This window comes from Vombatus ursinus, unplaced genomic scaffold (genome assembly GCF_900497805.2).
Source record: "Vombatus ursinus unplaced genomic scaffold, bare-nosed wombat genome assembly UNPS02014832.1, whole genome shotgun sequence".
Lineage (NCBI taxonomy): Eukaryota > Metazoa > Chordata > Mammalia > Diprotodontia > Vombatidae > Vombatus > Vombatus ursinus.
In genome coordinates this window covers 50,624,824-50,644,820 of record NW_020954610.1, presented here as the reverse complement: position 1 = coordinate 50,644,820, position 19,997 = coordinate 50,624,824, and the positions used below count along the sequence as shown (strand labels likewise).

General features: G+C 44.2%; 1 protein-coding gene across 2 annotated transcripts in view; it reads right to left on the bottom strand.

Moving 5' to 3' along the window:
• The window catches only part of LOC114025554, a 76,663-nt gene that overhangs the window by 17,491 nt on the left and 39,175 nt on the right, over positions 1-19,997 (bottom strand). For both annotated transcript variants that reach the window (XM_027839013.1, XM_027839014.1), the window contains 7 exons: positions 19,532-19,716; positions 17,655-17,747; positions 16,769-16,973; positions 16,053-16,240; positions 15,758-15,855; positions 9,336-9,520; positions 6,071-6,273 (listed from right to left, as the gene is read on the bottom strand). In XM_027839013.1, coding sequence (XP_027694814.1) covers positions 6,071-6,273; positions 9,336-9,520; positions 15,758-15,855; positions 16,053-16,240; positions 16,769-16,973; positions 17,655-17,747; positions 19,532-19,716 — 1,157 coding nt within the window. The remainder of the gene's footprint in view (positions 1-6,070; positions 6,274-9,335; positions 9,521-15,757; positions 15,856-16,052; positions 16,241-16,768; positions 16,974-17,654; positions 17,748-19,531; positions 19,717-19,997) is intronic.

Sequence of the window (19,997 nt, the reverse complement as noted above, 5' to 3'; positions counted from 1 at the left end):
ACAGCAGCCACAGCTGCTATCCAGGGAACAGCATAGATATGTCTCTAGGGGGATGGATTGTTGGTATTGTTTGAGGTTCTGCAGTGATGTGTGTAATTATGCTTTCAGCAGCAGCAGCCTTTTGAGATGAGGTCCGAAGAGATTCGTATGGGAAATGTTCATCACAGGAAACATTCGAAAACAGTCCAACATTAGCCTGGTTAATGTTCAAGGATCAATACACAACAGAGAATCAGAGGTGTGATCACACCTTTGCAAATCACCTTAAGTGTGTGATTACCACTGAACGACAAATATTATCCAGCCTCTGGTTAAGGCTTTCGTTATTAAATATTAGGTCAGAGCTGTAACTAGTGCAGAACACACATGGCTTTGTTTCAAGTATTTATATAACTCCCTCCACTGACATGGAGGGGAGTGTATTTCCTCCCAACAATGAACAGTCCTCCACTACGTCCCCTTGGCCCATTTTGACTGCCTTCTGTGCTCTAGCCTGCACCACCCCAGACTTTTGTTCCCCAGGTGAAAGAATTCCTAATTATGGCTCTGCATTAGTGGTTACAGATGTATAATGAATAGTCATCCACAAAGCATCTTTTGCCTACCCACAGCCTGGCAGCTCTTGCCTTGGCTTTCCCATAATAGATCTTATGCTAAGTGATCCCAGCATCTGATGAATGCTTTCTAATAAGTCAAAGGTAAAGGATGATGCTTGGTCCCAGAATATCCCTCCTACATCTGCCACATTCCTTCATGTTTATATCTCCAAGTCACAGAGCCCTGAGCTCTAGGTAGTGAGGGTGGGTGCCTGTTAAAAAGATTAGGATAGGAGGAGCTATCATCTTGTAAGAGGTCTTCTCCAGTGCCCTCAGTGCTAAGGCTAATGCCCATCTACTCTGTATTTTGTATGTACCTATTTGTAGACACGTTTACTCTTGAAGGCAGAAGGTTGTTTTTTTTTTTTTTTTTTTCCATTAATATCTTCAGGATAGGGCAGCTAGATGGTGCTAGGGGGTGAATAGAATACAGCTCTGGGCCTGGAGTCAGGAGGACATGAGTTCAAATCCAGCCTCAGACACTTACTAGCTGTGTGACCCTGGGCAAGTCACTTAACCCTGTTAGCCTCAGTTTTCCCATCTGTAAAATGAACTGGAGAAGGAAATAGCCAACCACTCCAGCATCTTTGCCTAGAAAACCCCAAATGGGGTCACAAAGAGTCAGATGTGACAAATGACCAAACAACAACAAAAATCCCCAGGGCTTAGCATAGTGCCCAGAACATAGTAAGCACTTAATAAATGCTTGTTAATTCATAGATTTAAAGCTAGAAGGTACCTCAGAGGCCATTTACTTCAACTCTCTCATAGATGAGGAAAGTGAGGCCCAGAGACGTTACATAGGCAGTGGGTGGCAGGGACAGAATTAGAATCTAGGTCCTCAGCCTCTAGTACTGATATTTTTTTTCACTGTACTATGATCTAGTACATTCTCAGTTATCCATATCTGATTAGTTGTAGTAATTTTTCTCTCCCCCAATTGGCTTCCACCCTTACTGCCCAACATAGCCTTAGATTGTTCTCCCCTCCTCTCTGCCCCCCATAATGGTTGATGTGCGCCAGAAAATGTAAACTCATTTTAATGTTGGCCTCAGCCAAAGAGTAGACAATAAATACTTGTTATGAAGGCAAACTGGCAACATTCCAAAGTCAAATACTCTATAAATTACTTTTGGATTATCTGCTGTTTTGGATTATGCTGGATCTTTGCCCTCTCTGGGAATGGGGCCCAATGGGTGTGATCAGAGGCAAATTAACAAGTTCTAAGGGAGGAAACATGCCAGAGGGGGAAGGGGTATATTCGAAGGCATCATCCAAAAATACAAACAGAATGCACTTTCACACAGGTCACTCAGTCCAACCGCACTGGCTTCTTTAAAAGGATTGGCAAGTCTTTACAAGGGAGTTGGGAGCAATGAGTAGTGTCTCACACTTCACCCAACAGCCTAGACCCTCTTCTCTCCACTATGCCAGCATCACAGTATGGCCAGAAACCATACCCAGCCTCTACTCCTTGTGCCTCAACACCTCACTGGAACTTGAGGCTGTAGCTTGATGGAGAATCTCCACCCTAGGGTCATAGGATCCCAGAGTTAGAACTGGAAGGGTCTTTAAGATTCCAACTCCTTCATTTTACCAATGAGGAAACTGAGGCACTAAAAAGTTCAGTGACTTGCCTGTGATCATACAGCTAGTGTCTAAGGAGGGATTTGAGCATAGGTCTTACTCATTCTAAGGTCATTGTCCTATCCAGTACACAAAACTACTTAATTCTCGTGCATGCTCGGCATGCCTTGGCTCCCATGTTTCTTTGGGCTAATAACAGAGCGAAGGAGGCCCCAGTGCCTCCTTGCATCTAGAATCTTCCCCTGCCTGCCCATGATTAGCAAGGAGAAGACCAAGATTGATCACATATCGTTTGCAAGTCAAGGTGGCCCAGTCACAAAGGCTGGTAGAACACAGAGTTGATGAGCAGTGAAAACATTAACCTTATCTCAAAGCCATTAGGTTTTTGATTTTTTTTTAACCATCTGAGTGATGGGGCGGGTTCCTATCATGAACCAATTTTTCCAAAAGCTATTAGTACATAGTGTTTGGTCGGGGGGAATAGATCAGATAGGTCTGATTACCCTATACCCAAGGCCTTAGAGGTGAGTGGGGTGTATGGAATGGGAGCACCTAGTGGCAACTGAAATAGAATTTGCATGGTTGCCCATAGGATACCCTGCAAACCAGCCTGGGCATCCTCTAACCCAGGTAGCTATCAACCATAGAAAGGGTCCTACAATATATGGAGTGAGTGCAGGGTCAATTAGGGACAGAGACTATGATTCATGTAAAAAGTACATATTTCGGGTGGGTAAGTAAACTGCATTTTTATATCAAAATTGCCTGGTGGGGCAGTAGTAGGATGTGTCTGGCTCTTAATGGGGTTTTCTTGGCAAAAAAAAGGAAACTGAGGCCAATGGGGATATGCCCAGGATCACACAACTAGTAAGTATCTAAGGCCAGATTTGAACTCAGAAGGATGAGTCTTCCTGACTTCAGGCCTGGTACTCTATCTACTGTACCATCTAGCTGCCCCTATGTGTTGCAAATTTAATGTGTATGCTATATTAATCCCGTATATGCTATCTTATGCATTTAAAAACATCAGCACTGTGCCTGGCACATAGTAGGTGCTTAATAACTGTTTATAGATTAATCATTCTGGGAAGGGTCTGTGGGCTTTACCAGACTAGCAAAGGGGTCATTGACCCCAATAAAGGTTAAGAACCCTTACTTACAGAAGCAAAGGGTCTGGTTTTAAATCTTACCCCTAACACTTAATAGCCGTGTGCTTCGAGTAAGTCATTTAATTTCTTTCTTTCTTTTTTTTTTTTGGTTGAGGCAATGGGGTTAAGTGACTTGCCCAGGTCACACAGCTAGTAAGTATTATGTGTCTGAGGCTGGATTTGAACTCAGGTCCTCCTCCACTGCACCACCTAGCTGCCCCTAAGTCATTTAATTTCCCCGGGGCCTCATTGTCTTTATATATAAAATGAGGAAATGGAAGTCAACAAGCATTTAAGTACTTACTGTGCAGTAAGCATTGTATTAAGTGTGGGAATATAGGGAGGGAAAGCCCCAAAAAGGCAAAATTATATGGTGTCTGCAGTCCTTTCCAGCTTGGAATCTGTGATTCTAAGATTTTACAATTCTAGGATGGGGACAGGGCCCGCCTTACCATTACTTAGGGGAGCCAGCAAGTGCTGCAACGAGCTTTTTTGCTTTCCCAGTGGTTCCTTGGCCCAAGCTAAAGAGAGGTCCTAAGTATGGAGGGCTATAAACAGTTTTCACTGAGCCAGAAGCTCTGGGAGGTCCTTTGCCCACCTGGTGAAGGAGTCTGGGGGGCTCAGTGTGCTGCAGGCAGGCGGGCAGGGCAGCTGACTCTACCTGCTTCTGGAGCCAATCACTGGCTTCTAGTGAGATTTCAAAAGTTCCCAGAATATAAACCAGCTTTGTGGTAGGGCTGAGCCAACTGTTATAGCTCATAAGCCACTGGCTGGAGGCTTTTTAAGATGCATAGACTCACACAGAGATGGAGGAGGACGGGGATTTGTGTGGAGTTGTAATAAGAGACAAAACTGTGAGATTCCTCCTTCCACCCATCCCCCGCAGGAACTTGCCTGGGGAAACAGGGTAGGGGTGGGGGTCTAAGCCACCATCCAAAAATATTACCAGAATGTTGTTCTGAGGTCAAAAAGCAGTCCACAGAGGTAACCAGTCCAGAGTTAGACTAGAATCCATGGAAGTAAGGGTTCTTAACCATGACCTTATTTTTAAAAAATATTTTGATAGCTATATTTCAATATAATTGGTTTCTTTTGTAATTCCACGTATTTTACCATATGCATTTAAAAATTTTCTGAGAAGGGGTCCCTAGGCTTCGCCAGACTGGCAAAGAAATCTATGACCCCCTCAAAAGTTGAGACCCCCTCTGTTAGAGGGAGTCCGAAGCAAGGGGCCCAAAAGTCATAGAATCATAGATTCAGAGCTGGAAAGGTGCTCAGAGCTCAACCCCCCTGATTTTGAAGATAAGGAAAATGAAGCTAAAGACATGAAGTACCATAGGATCTCACAGGCAGTAAGGGGCAGAGTTGGGATTCGAACCCAGGTTCTCTGCTGCCATATCCCATGCCCTTTCCCTTGTGCCAAGGAGGAAGAAAAAGAAAAGGCTTCCATGGATGGGTTTTTCCTCATACAACTTCCTCCCTGGCGGCAGTATTTGAGCCCTGCTCCTTTCATGATAAGCTGTGTTATCCTTATCACGAGACCAGGTATCTGTGTCACCATTTTACTTGAGGAATTAATGAACCGCCTTTCAAGAGTGATATTCTAAAAATTCTGACCCCGCTAATTCTTGAGTGTCATAGGGCAGATGGTGGGGATGTGGTCTTTGCAGAGGAAGGGACTCATTAAGGAAAGAACACTATCAGGTGGGGCTCTTTGAAGTGGTAGGCAAGGGGACTCATGACAGTAATAGTCATTATTATTCATTATTACTAAAAAGCCTCCTTGGTCTGCGTGCCAGTCCCCATTCCACTCAGGGTAATGAAGAGTCGGAAGTATGGTTGAGTCTTCCAATAGGAGTCATAACTATACTTCTCCCCCAACAATAAATCAACCACCACATTGGGTGTAAGCCTCAGGGTACAACTTGGGGCCACAGAGCATGGTGTAAAGGAAAGAACATTACATTTTGAGTTCTAGAACCCAGTTTTGCTACTTATTACCCATTACGACCTTGAGCAAGTCATTTCAATCAATTCGTCGATCGCTTCTCTGGACCCCAGTTTCTTCATCAATTAAGGGGGTTAGACTAGATGTCCTCTGAGATCCCTTTCAGCTCTCCGAGGTTCGTTCATACACAGTTGTTCGCATGTTGTCTCTCCCATCAGACTGTGGACTCCTCGAGGGGGTGGATTGTTTTGCCTTTCTTTGCATCCCTGAGCACTTAGCCCAGTGCCTGGTATGTGGCAAATGCTTAATAAATACTTGTTGATTTGATGGCTCGACGTAAGTCTATTTCAGTTCTAGATCTATGATTCTTTGAGAAGCGGGAGCAGGATATGGTTACCATGGGAGAAATATGCAGTTAGGATAGCTGGATGCAAAAAAGGTCATCCTATATAGGCAACTAGGTGGCACAGTGGATAGAGTACTGGGCCTGGAGTCAGCAGGGCTCAGCTTCATGAGTTCTAATCTGGCTAGCTGTGTGACCCTGGGCAAGTCACTTAACCCCATTTGCTTCGGTTTCCTCATCTATAAAATGAGTTGGAGGAGGAAATGGCAACTACTTCAGTATCTTTGCCAAGAAAACCCCAAATGGGGTCATGAAGAGTAGGACACAACTGAAAAATGACTGAACAATCTTATATACACACACAATTCTCTCTCTCTCTCCTCATTGCACTCAGGTCTGAAACACCAATTTGCCCCTGTCACCTTCTTTCTCCCCCATCCTCTCTTACCTTAAGCCCTGGATAGATGATGAAAGCTGTGTGATTCAGCTCCACATACAGGGACCTAGGTCTTGTGTTTGACTGGTTCAGTAAAAACATGAAGGAGTTGTGAGCAAAGTCTTTGGCGAGTAACAGGCTGCATTTGGAGGTAAGGTCATAGGCCTGTCCATCGAATGTCACCACGTGTCTGTCCCCAATCATCACTGCATGGTCTGGTGGAGAAGAGGCACAAAGCCAGTGTTATGTTCTGGGCACATTCAGTTATCAACACTTGAACTTTTAGGTCCTGGGGTGTGACTAGGAAAAGGAGTCGCCGCTGGGATACGGGGTTGCCCTGGTGATGAGCTGCCCTGGCTACCAACTGAGCACTTGAGGAAACCTGCAGGGTTTTGTCTTTAAGTCCACAGCCTCACACAGCAGGTGAGAGAACTGCAATGGACTTTAGAGATCAGAACTTCTCACTCAAACTTTTCTTTTATGGGGAAGGAAATGGGGATCTCTGCAGCTTGACAGCTGAAACCTCACACTGATTTGTCACCTTACAGCTGACAAAGCACCAAGTTTTATTTGGTCGATGGTGCAGAATCCACCATGGTTCTTTGGCTCGTAGGTGTCAGATTTCAAGTGGTCGGACTGCCAGGACACTATGTTGAGCCCTTTTGCTATGTCCCTCACCCTCTTACACCCATGAGCCACATCCTGGATCCCCAAAATAGAAAACCCAGCAGCACTCAGGACTTGAAAGTGATTTGATTGTATTTCAAGGATGTTCCCAGATGTTGATTCTGGTGCTGACTTCTCCTCTTCTCCCCCTCCTCCCTGACTTCCTGACTTTGGGTCAGTTCAGTCCTTCTTGACAGGAGGGTAGAGGGCAAGGCAGGAAAGGGAAACTGTCCAGACCCCCTATCAAATCCCATGTCAGCAGCTCTGGAGGTTTTGTGGTGGTGGATGGAAGGCTAGGATGATTTTGGGAGAAGTTACACCTCAGGTTGCTTTTACTGAGCATCTTTTCCTTTTCCACTACAATTAGCAGGTGGGCCTGAGGCTCCCTGGAGTAGAACGACCCTGGAAGTCAGTCTTAGGACTATGAACTGTCTTGTCTCAGTCACTAATCATTTCAAGGGCATAATTCTTATCTCCACAATTGAACCAAGCTCTTCCAGGGCAGGGCGGCAAGAGAGGCAGTACAGTTAGGTACTATCAGAAGTCCTGGGTTCAAATTTCACCCCTATAATTTGTAATCTGTGTGATCTTGGGCAAGATCCTTACAAATGATAGATTCAGAGCTAAAAGGGACCAAAGATGGCTTTCGTTTTACAGATGAAGAAAATGAGGCCCAGAGAGGTTAAACAACTTGCCCAGGGTAACACATCTAGTGTCTGAGGTTGGAGGAAAACCCAAGTCTTCCTGATTTCAAGTTCAATACCCCACCTCTTTCAATCTCTTACTTTAACTTTGCCACGCCTCAGTTTCCTCTCCTGTAAAATGAGGGAAATAGACTCAATGCCCTTTAATGTCCTTTCCAGTCTATGATCCTAATATTTATTAGTGGTGTGACTTTGAGTAAGTCAATTAACTTCTGCATGCCTCAGTTTTCCACATCTGTATACCATAGATAATTATACCTAGACCACCTTCACGTTATGAGTAGTAAATGAGTTAATGCATGCAACATGGTTCCCAGTGGGTAAGTACCATGTAAACTGTGAGCTACTTTTCTTTCCCTGTATTTCCCTCTGCACTGGGTGGTACAGTTTTATAACAAGTCACTTAATTTTCCTGGGCCTCAGTTTCCTCATCTGCAGATGGTTGGGGTAGATAACCTCTGATGCTCTTCCTAGCTGTAAATCTTATGCTCCTATCCTCTGCCATCTTCAAAAAAGGAAGGAAAAGAACATAAACTCAAAAAGGGAGTGACTCTAATACACTAACACGCCCTCCATAAACGTGTGCCGCCTCAACTTTACGACTGGCCAATCACCGACGGGAAACACAGCGAGAGGCCCCCTGAGGGAGGTGGTGTCCATTCCGTTTCTGAATCAGTTGGGGCTCCCACATGATGTGGTTACAGTGGTTGAAGTGCAGACAGAGACCATTCATTCTCAAGCAAGAAAATAAAAATCCCAACTCCTCCCTTAAACCAAGTGTCCCTGGAGGCACCATTTTCTAAACCTCATTGGTCCTTTCCCAGGAAGGGGTCGGGCTCTGCTCTTGCTTCTCAATCTGCAGCCCCCTGGGCCTGGGGGTGGGGGGGGTGGGGTTGAGTCTGGATTTAATTATTATTCGTTTGGCCTTTCTGACTTCCTGCTTTTAAAAAAAGGCTCTTCTTGGTTCTGTGTATTATATGAGCCCCGCCTTCGATCCCTCAATTTCCTTTGGAATCAGAGGGGTCTTTTGGGCTTTTGGAGCCAGCGCACTCCAAGGCTTGGGAGGAGGTCTAACTTCTGTTCTCTGCTGCCTTCCGCTGCTGGGGACTCTACTTTCTCACTCTTTCCACCCCTCCAACCTTGGCCTTTGGGCCTGTGCAAGAAAACCCTCTCCGTCATGCATTTAAAGCAAGGGTCCTCAACGTGGGGTCTGTGACCTCATTATTTTAAAAAATATTTTGACAACTATATTTCAACATAATTGGTCTCTTTTATAATCCTATGGATTTTATTTTAGGCATTTAAAAACATTATTCTGAGAAGGGGTCCGTAGATTCCATAGAACTGCTGAAGGGTCCGTGAAATGGCAAAGGTTATGAATCCTATTTTAGTGGTCAGCCCAGTTCTGAGCACTCAAAAAACAACCAGTCCCATTTGTGACTAGATGCAACTATGGAAAAGTTACATAAGCTTTCTGCGCCTCAGTCTCATCTGTCAAATAAAGGGGTTGGATTCAACGGTCCTTAAGGCTCTAAATTCATGGTCTTATGAACTTTGGGGCCTGGGAGTCAGAAGGCCTGGGTTCTCTTCTAGGGCACATTTCATCTCTCTGGGTCTCGGGGTTCCTCCTCTGTAAATGAGGAGGATTCAGTTTTCTCCTCTAACACATGAGAGGATTGGACTCAAAGTTCCCTTCCTAAAGTTCTCAGCTTTAGGTCTATGAACCTTTAAGTCTGCTGCTTTGCTGTTACGTCACCAAATACATTACTTGCCTTCTTTCCCCCCTCTTGATAGATCACTACTGACTTTTTTCTTAAAGGGCCAGGATAAATGGAGTAGAGGGGGATGGGAAAGACTCCTTAAAGCCCTTGAGAAACCAAGGAAGGGGGAAGACGGGAGGGTCTCACGTTCAAAAGGGTTCTCCAGCAGCCGATGCTTGATCCGGTAGTACTCCGCCAGGAGATTGATGCCGTACAGCTCACGAAGGGGCTGTAGCAGCTTCTCTTCGATCAGATAGCTAGTCACTTTGGCCAAGTCCGTTGGCTGATCCCCTCCTGGCAGCACTGGAAGCCTTATCATCACAGAGCAGTTCCTAAAGGGGACACACAGAGACCCCTGAGACGCGGATCAGGACCTGCCTGAATCAGAATCAGAGGTTCGTAGAACCTTAAAAGTCGGAAGGGACCTCAGAAGCCAATGCCTAGCTGAATGGGAATCACTTCTACCAAATCCCCACCAAGTAAACCTGCAGCTTCGACCTGAAGATTTCGAGTGATGGGAGAGAGGCAGTTAAGTGGCTCAGTGGACTGGAGTCAAGGGGAACTGAGTTCAAATCCAGCCCAAGACACTTACTAACTGTGTAACCCTGGGCAAGTCACTTAACCTCAGTTTGTCTGTTTTTTCAGGGTTATTATCAATTTCCTCTGCTATAAAATGGGAATATAGACAGCACTCACCTTGCGGGGTTGTTGTAAGGAAATGAGATAATATTTGTAAAGCTCTTAGCAGTGCCTGGCACATTGTAGCTGCTATATAATTGCTTTTTCCCTTCCCCTTATTCCCCGATGGGGAGGGATTCTCCCTATGTGCTTCCAAGTCCCTCCCCTCCATTCAGTTCAATTACAATTAACAAGTATTTACTGAACACCACCTACTATGTGCCAGGCACGGGTGCTAAGCATGGGCACTGTGAAGGATCACACCACCCACAACTCTCTTAGTTCTTTGTCTTTTCATTCTGGAAAAAAAAATGAATGAAAAGCTTGGATGACTGAAAAAGCATTTATTAAGAAATGATGGTGTGCCAAACACTGCATTAAATTCCGAGGCTGTAAATTGAGCTCTCAATTTAGCTCTCCAGCTCTCAAGGAGCCCATGTTCTAGTAGGAAAATAATAGTTGCAGAATGGATGACGAAAGAAAGGAGGCAGGGAAAGGAAAAGGAAAAAGGAGGTCACCAGCCACTGTCCATTTAATTCAATTCAACCAGCATTCACTGAGTATCTACTAGGTACCAGAAACTCTGTGTTGGGGCTGCAGAGACAAAAACCAAAAAACCAAAAAAAAATAGTTTGTATTCTATTGGCATGTAGCCCAGTGAATCTTTTCCTCAGAGGGTATTGGATGGCCCCAGACAATAGGGTGGGAACAAGGGAAACCTTGTTTAGGGTTGAAGTCAATTAGTCAATAAACAAGAGAGAAGAAAAAAAAACCCAAAGGGAACTTATCTGGGGTTTGGCACCAGCAGAGGAGGGCAGGCATTTTCCTCTGGAGCAAAGGATGCTTTTTAGAACAAGTGACCCCCTGGTCTGCTATCTAGGACTCATAAAGTGGTGTCTGGGAGCCAATCTTTTCTTTCCAATGGAGCTGGCTCCTGGTTGCCACCTTCCCTGCTGATCTGTGGCTGCCTCAGCAGCTCAGTCCAAACTCTGTGGATCTAGGGACCCATGATAGATACAGTGGAAAGAAGTCTAACTAGAAAATGGAAGAGAGGGGTTCTCCCTGATTTTAGATTCAGCCTCAGATACTTACTAGCTGTGTGATGCTGAATAAGTCGCTAAACCTCTCCAAGACTCGGTTTTCTCATCTATGAAATGGGGATTATAATAATAATAGCATCTACCTCACAGGACTTTTGTGAGAATCAAATATCATATATAAAGCACTCCATAAATCTTAAAGCACTATATAAATGCTACCTATCATCATCATCATCACCACCACCAAGACCAAGACTACCACTACCACCACCCCCACCATCATCATCATCAACAACGGCGGTAATAATAAACCAAGCCACTCTTAAGCAATTCAACAACAAAATTCAATACACATTCATTCAACAACTGTAATATGGGACACACTGGGGTAGGTGTTGACCATATAGACAGATGACACAGACCTTGCCCTCAAGGAGATTGTGATGTAATGGGGAAAGGGACAAATATACTATGACATCATTATGGTAAAATGGAAACTCTTTAAGAGTCGGAATTGTTTCCTTCATTGGATTTTTTGTCCCTAGGGCCTAACAAAATACTCTTTGATTGACTGATTGAGAAGTGCTAGGTGCCAAGATAAAGTGACCCTGGGCAAGTCCCTTAACCTCTGTTTGTCTTAATCCACCAGAGAAGGAAATGGCAAATCACTCCAGTATCTTTGCCAAAAAAACCTCATGGAAAGCATTGGTGCAATATGGTCAATGGGTCATGAAGAGTGGGACACAACTGAACAACAATAACAAGTATAAAGGTGTGGACCAAAGTGTTCCAAGACATATAGGGAGGGAAAGGTTACTTGCTTTTAAAACAATTTTTATTTTGCCTTTGTATCACCTTCATTTCCAAATATATCTCTTTTCCAATCTAGTCTCTCCAAAAGCATCAATGATCTCTTAATAGCCAAATCTAATGGATTAATGGACAGCCTTTTCTCAGACCTCATCCTTCTTGACCTCTCTGGAGCTTTCAGTACTATCAACCACCCTCTTCCGCCTGATACGTTCTTCTCTTTAGGTTTCTGTGACATTAATCTATCTTGATTTTCTTTCTACCTGTCTGACCCCAGTCTCCTTTACTAGATCTTCACTGAGGTTGGGCCTACTAACCATAGGTGTCTGCCAAGGCTAGGTCCTGTGCCCTCTTCTCTCCTCCCTCTATATTATTTTGTTTGGTGACCTCATCAGCTTCCATAGATTCAATGATCACCTCTACGCAGGTGATTTTTAGGTCCACTCATCCTGCGCTAACTTCTCCGCTGACCTCCATTCTTGCATCTCCAATTGCCTATTGGACATCCCTAGCTGGATGTCTCACCGACACCTTGAGTTCAACCTTTCAACATTAAACTCATTCTCTTTCCTTTCAAGCTCTCCCCCTTCCTTTCTTCTTGTTACCATTGAGGGTACCACCATCTTCCAGTCTCTCAGGCTTTCAACCTAGCTGTCATCCTCAATTCCTTATTCTTTCTCCCTATCCCCCATACCCAATCTGTTGTTAAAGCCTATTCAATTTATTTTTGTAATATCTCTCCTATACATCCCCTTCTCTCCTCCAACACTGCCACCACCCTGATGCAGGCCCTCATCACCCCGCACCTGAACTATTGCAAGAGCCTTTTGGCTGGTCTCCCTACTTCTAGTCTCTTCCCACTCTGGACCATCCTCCATTTAGCTGGCAAAATGATCTTTCTAAAGTGCATATCTGAGATCCACATGTACAAAAATATTTATAGCAACTCTTTCTGTGGTGGCAAAGAATTGGAAATTGAGGGGATGCCCATCAATTGGGGAATGGCTGAACAAGTGGTGGTATATGAATGTAATGGAATACTATTGTGCTATAAGAAATGATGAGCAGGTGGACTTCAAAAAAACCTGGAAAGACTTGTATGAACTGATGCTGAGTGAAGTGAGCAGAACCAGGAGAACGTTGTACACAGTAGCGGCCATGTTGTGCGATGACTAACTTTGATAGACTTGGCTCTTCACAGCAATATAAGAATCTAAGACATCTCCAAAAATCTCATGAGGGAAAATGCTATCCACATCCAGAGAAAGAACTATGGAGTTTGAATTTAGATTGAAGCATACTATTTGCTCTTTTTTTTCTTCTGTTTTGTTTTGTTTCTTCTTTCTTGTGGTTCCTCTTATGGGTTCTAATTCTTCTTTACAGCATGGCTAATGTGAAAATATGTTTAATAGGAAGGTACATGTGTAAGGCTTATATCAGATTTCATGCCATCATGGGAAGGGAGGTGGGGAGGGAGGGGGAGAAAATTTAAAACTCAAAAGCTTTTGGAAGTGATTGTTGAAAACTAAAAATTAATTAATTAATTATTAAAAAAAGACTAAGGGGCAAGATTGAGAAATACCCAAGTTCCCCAAGTCCAGCACCCTTTCCACTATGCCTTGTCAATCAAGGCCTTTTCTTATGCCTTACTGTTATATAGAATTGGCCTTGGGTCCTTGAAAGCCAATGCCCATGGAGTGACTGATAGGATAGATCCCACCACAGCCCAAGATCAGCATCCAGACTACTGTAATCATCCTTGAAATTAATTTAAATGGGGGCAGCTAAGCAGTGCAGTGGATAGAGCTTTGGAGTCAGGAGGATCTGAGTTCAAATCCAGCCTCAGACACATAACACTTATTAGCTGTGTGACCCTGGGTAAGTCGCTTAACCCCCACTGCCTAGCCCCCCCCCCCGAAAAAAAGAAATTAATTTAAATGATGTAACCTTTAAGGGTAGGTTCTCTAACTAGACATTTCAAAGAGATACAGCATAAAGCACATATCTGGTAGAGTTCTCTTTTTAAAAATAAAAAATGTTGCTGTAATCATGGAGTAAAAATATAACCTGTCTTAAGCCATGATTTGTTTTATTGGTCGATGGGAAAAGGCAAAGCTCAGTTTTCAAAATGAACTTCAAAACAAATTTGTTACAGGTTCATGAAATAAATGTCAATTTTCAATTTTCAAATCTAAAAAATAAATAAATAAATAAAGTGCATGTCTGACCATGCCACCTTTGTAATCAAACTCCACTGGCTCCCTATTACCACCAAGGTCAAATATAAAATCCTCTTTGTCTTTAAAGCCATTCATAAGTAGGCCCCTTCCAAACTTTCCAGTCTTTTTACACCTTACACATTTTACACATATTTTGTCATCCAATGACATTGGTCCATTTGCTGTTCACTGACACACAAGACATATCATCTCCCTAATCTGGGCATTTTCACTGTTTGTTCCCCATACCTAGAATCCTCATCCTCATCATCTCTGCTTCCTGGGTTCCTTCAAGACCCATCTAAAATTCTACCTTCTATAAGAGTCCTTTCCTGATTTCCTTTAATATTAGTGCTTTTCCTCAGTTGATTATTTTCAGACTATCCTTCATACATCTTGTTTGTACATAGTAGTTTACATGTTGTCTCTCCCATTAGACTGTGACCTCCTTGAGGGCAGGGACTGTTCTTTGTTCTTGTTCTTGTCTTGCCTGTCCTTGTATTCCCTCATGTTTAGTAAGGTGCCTGCGCTTAGTAAATGCTTGTTGATTTATTGACTCCTCCCTACCCAGACAGCCATCCTTTGTAACAAAGAGTAAAGAAAAGAGGAAGAAAAAACCATTTAGCAAAACTAACACGTCAGCTGAGTCTGACAGTCTATGTACAATTCTACACCCACAGTCCCCCATTTCTGGAAAAAAAAAAGAGAGTAGCATGTGTCATCTCTTCTTCAGGGCCATGCTTGGTCATTATGGTTACAAAGACTTCAGCTTCTTTTTTTATTCTGGTAAAGACCACTTTCACCTGAGTAGTTAGGGAAGGCTCTATTGATTAGGTGGTGATGATTTGAGCCTTGAAAGGTAGGTTTTCAATGATGAAGAAAAAAGGAGGAAAACTTATTCCCTGCGTGGGCAAAGTTCTGGAGATGAGAAAGGTCAGGAAGGGAACAAGGAATAGAGAATGAGCACAGGTTAGCTGGAACATTGGCTACGGGAAGAGAAGAAGGATGAGTAAAAGCTGGAGGCAGATTGGGGGAGAGCCTTGAATGCTGAGATTAAGAATTCATCCTTTAATCTAAGACACCTCCAAAAGTCTCATGATGGAAAATGCTATCCACATCCAGAGAAAGAACTATGGAGTTGAAATGCAGATTGAAGCATACGATTTGCTCTTTTTTTTTCTTCTGATTTGCTTTGTTTCCTCTTTCTTGTGGTTCCTCCTATTGGTTCTAATTCTTCCTTACAACGTGACTAATGTGAAAATATGTTTAATAGGAATGTATATGTAGATCCTATATCAGATCCATCTTAGGGAGGGAGGTAGGGAGGAAGGGGGGAAAAATTTAAAACTCAAAAGCATATGGAAGCGATTGTTGAAAACTAAAAATAAATTAATAAAAAAAAGAAAGAATTTATCTTTTATTCAATAGTGAGTAAGTGATGCATTAAGATCATTTGGGCAATGGTATGGAGAATGGACTGGGGAGGGGGTACCTCTCTGGCTTTCAGCTTCTTAGGTCAAATGGGGAAAACTATGGCTGCTCTGACTAGCAGACAAGAGTGCTGTGGGGTTTAAATTAAATAACAGATGAGAGGGGCAGCAAGGGGTAGCGTGAAAGACAGAAAATTGGCCTCCAGGAAGACCTGGGCTCAAATCCCACCTCTGACACATACTAGCTGTGTGACCTTGGGAAAATCCTAGGCAGCTGTCTACAACTATTACATAGCTGAATGAATACTGATCTTCAGGGCAGAGGAAATTTCCCCTCCAAGAGTTGCTGGTCCAGAACAACAATAACAAAATGCCTCTTTCACTTCCATTACCTTGCGGAGAAGCTGTAAATACTGGACAAGGGTTTCCGTATTCTTCTTATTGCTCTGGAGAACTTGGCTTCGGCCCACTTCAGTATCTGGTGGGCAGTCTGGTAAAGAAGGGGCCAAAACAGCCACAGTAAGAAATGAGTCTCCCATTCCCTCCAGTTATGGTTCTTGTGGTTGCCCCCTCACTCCCAGGACACTCAGCTATTAGCCTAATAGGGTACCTGAGCCACAACCCATTGTCCATCCCTGAAGGAGGTGGGGAAGGGGTGGGAGGAGACGGATTTTGTCTGGGACTTACCAGATCTAGGGCACCCTTCACAGCTTGCAGAGACAGCAGGATTGGCCTCATGAGCCAAGTGTCCTTCATCCCTGAGGGCACATAGGCCTGCATCCTCCTCATAGCCTCCTCAGTCCTCTCCTGCCATACCTCATCCAGGGGTTTGAGTGTGACTTCGTAGTAGGCATCCTTCAGCGTGGCTAATGGCTCTGCAAGAGTTAGCCATCCTAGCCTTCCAGCTGGAGACCTCTTGGAGCTCCCCTGAGTGGGGGGACAGCAAACCTTCCCAAGCCCTGTCCTACTCAGACAGGGGTGGGGAACCTGAGGCCTCCTCACTGTCCTTGGGTGCGGCCTTTTGCCTGAGTCCAAGTTTTACAGAACAAATACAGAATAAATTAAGGGGATTTGTTCTGTGAAGTTTGGATTCAGTCAAAGGGATACATGTGAGGATCTGGAGGGCCACACGTGGCCTTGAGGTCGCAGGTTCCCCACCCTTGTTACTAAGGCCTCTCAAAGAACTTGAAGCCAGGAGTCCCAAGGCCTGGGCACTCAGCAACAAACAAGCGCTGGTCTGAATACCCAGAGCCTAGAGTAATCCAGGAAGTCAATGTAAAGGCAATCATTTATTCTCTCCCTCTCCTTTCTCTTCTCTGCTTGGTTCCCAGGAGATTCTGTAGGGAATGTTGGGGGGCAGACAGGGGAACAAAATGAGGAGGAGTCAGGGAATAGTCACTTACTTTGCAGCTCACTCTGCGTCTGTTCCATAACAGTCTGGAGTCTCTCCAGGTGCAGGGGGAGGTGATGTCTCAGCACCTGCCTGGCTGAGCTTTGCCTCCATAGTCCAGCTGCTGCTCTACCCCCTGCCTGGAGCGCTCTCACAGCAGCCTGGGACATCTGCAGGACCCAGCCAGCTGCACTGTCCAGGAAGTCAATCTGTTGCACCTGCCAGCCCGGAGAGGAAATCCCCCATCAGCAGCCCTGAAGGCTAGAGAATCTTCTCTGGCCCCTTCACCCTCCTAAGAACTCAGGCCTGGGGCTTCTGGGAAGTTTTGGCCCCATTCCCAGGGCACCAGAGCCTTAATCTGGTATAACTTTAGATATGGAGAAGGTTCCTTTTATCTAACAAAGAGTCGAGTTAGTGTGGGTTAAGGGATTTTCCATCCACGGGGCCACTCCCTGATTCAGAGAGCTCTGCCCTGGACTTCAGAGATAGGGCACCAGTTTACAGAAAATGGCAACCCCCCTCCCAACTCCTTATATCTTTCCAGTAACCCACAGTTCCTCTGATACCTTATATCTCCCTCTTATTTTCCCCTAGCCCCTAAATATTTCTCCTCCCTTTACCCCACATCCCACCTAAGTCCATATGTCAATCAACCACCCAATTCTCCCACTATTTCCATAGCTAGGCAAGGTAACAGGGCTAATATTTTCATGCTCTCTGAGACAATCTCACCCTCAATAGAAGGCAGAATAAAAGCAAAATCAAGCTGAATGAAAGAGGAAGCATGGTTGAAACTTTGATGCCGTGTTACTAAAGCTAGGATTCTTCCTCAGTGAGTGAGCTCAACCCCCAGAACCATCCAGCAATAGAAGAGGCCAGGCTTGGCCAGGCCAACGTACCACGTCCCGGAACTTCTGGAGATAGGAGTCAAACACCTGGAACTTCTCCACCAGTCTGGCTTGTAGGTGAGAGCCAACCTCAGCCAGTTTGGACTGTGGAAACATGAAAGCAGGACTGGGTGAGGTAGAGACAGCTGGAGCTGGGCTTGTTATGGGCTATATATCGAGGACTAGAGAGGCAAAGACTGAGGAGAGCCCAATAGGTTATGTGAATAACCCATTCTCTTCATCTATTTATCTACTTCAGGAAATATAGATAGATACAGAAGTAGATACACACACACACATATACATACATACACATATATATGTATATACAGATAGAGCTCAATGAACACTTTTCTGAAATCTACCTCTTCCATGAGTTGTAGATTATACTTTGAGTAGGGCTTCACTTAAGGTCCCCCCCCTTTGACATGTAGTGAGAAGCTTGGGCAGGTTTACCTCCAATTATATATGTATATATATGTGTACATAAATTCCCCCAAGAATATATAGAAATATGCTATTTTTCACATTTTATTGTTATATAATATATGTGTATATGTATTTGTATGTGTATATATACATATATACATACACACATATATGTATATATGTATGTATGTATTCTTGGGGGAATCTGTAGGTGTTAAATATTTAGCTCTTTTCTATCAGAAGGAGACGGGATGTATAGGAAGCAGGAGTTTATGTGACACTTTCCCCTTGGCAATTTTCATCTATTCAGATGGACCTGTGACTTCATTGATTTGGGAAATTCTTTCAACAATGCAGTGCAGACTGCCACCCAGCTGTGCCTCTCTATGCTGTGTAACTGTTGTCCATGATGTCCCAAAAGTTTGCCCCAGGGGCATATCCTTAAGGGGAAGTTCTAGACATGGTAGTTTGGAGAGAGAGAGTGGCATTAAAAATTGGACTTTGTTTGCTTAAACTTTAACACTCCCAATTAATTATTTAATTGTATTCATATAATATTATGTAATGATGTATAATATACTCTAATAATAATTAATTAATCAAATGAGTCAATAATGTTACAAACAATAATCCCTTATACCTGGATATTCCTTTTGTTTCCCGACTTTCACAGCAATTATCCCACCCTGTCCTCATCCTCTCCCCAGCCTGGGTAGGTACGAAGGTTAGGGAAGTATTCTCCCCATTGGACAATTAAGGAAAAGAAGGCCCAAAGAGGTGGGCTGACTTCTCCAATGTATTCTAGATCACATAAGAGGTGATAGAGCAGAAAGCTGAGCCCCAATCTACTTTCTCCTAGCCCAGGTGTCTTCTAATTTAGACCATCTACTTATTTCTCAGAAGCCAAAATGGCGGGGGGTGATGAGAAAGGAACGGGAAACTACCTGCCCACCACTAACAAAGATGGAAAATATGTCAAGAAAAACCAAAGATTATGCCTTTGCCATCTCTGAGTCTTGACTCTTCAAACTACACTTCCTTCTCCTCATCTGATATATCGCCCCTTTCCCAAGCCTCTGCCCTGGGGCCTTCCTCTCCTGATTGGTGACTGTTCTCATCAGGACCACCATTTTAGGAAAGACTTCAGCCCTGCTTCACATCTCTCTTGTCTCAACCCTACTCCTTACTCATTTACTAGCATCCTTATATGAGTTGTTCTCCGACATTACAGTGAAAGCTTCTTGAAGGAAGGGACCATCTTGCTTGATTATATTTGTACCCCTGGCACTTAGCCCAGTGCCCGGCACTAATAAATGCTATGTTTTCTGAAATCTACCCCTTTGGAGTCATAGATTCAAAATGAGCCGCCTCCCTCTGCTCTTTGTTGGGCCCCGCTCCAGGACACACACCCCTACCCCTCCCTTGACATGTAGTACAAGGAGGGGCCTGTGCAAGCTTACCTCCACATTCCCAATGGGGGTGATGCAGCCATGTGCAGCCAGGCTCAGACTCTGGTTGGCAGCCCTGAGGATCAGCTGGCCCAAGTGTTCATTTTGCCCACCACTGACACGAAGCATGGCCTCAGCCTTGGCCACCTGCCTTCTGTCGGAGCAGGCACTGATCTCCACACCCTCCTCCTTTGTCCCTAAGGCAAAAAAACCCCAACCCAACCCAAACCAAAACAAACCAAAACAAAAAAGCAAATTAATTCAGTAGGATGCTTCTCATTTGGCTGCTCTGACACTGGCCCCTGAAGGGGGACAGGCCATACTCATAATACGTTGGATATAAACTATCGAACATGTATATACACAGATATAGATATATACAATGTAGATATAAGATAATTTTTGGGGAGGAGAGGGCACTAGCATAGTAGTGTGTGTGTGTGTGTGTGTGTGTGTGTGTGTGTGTGTGTGTGTGTGT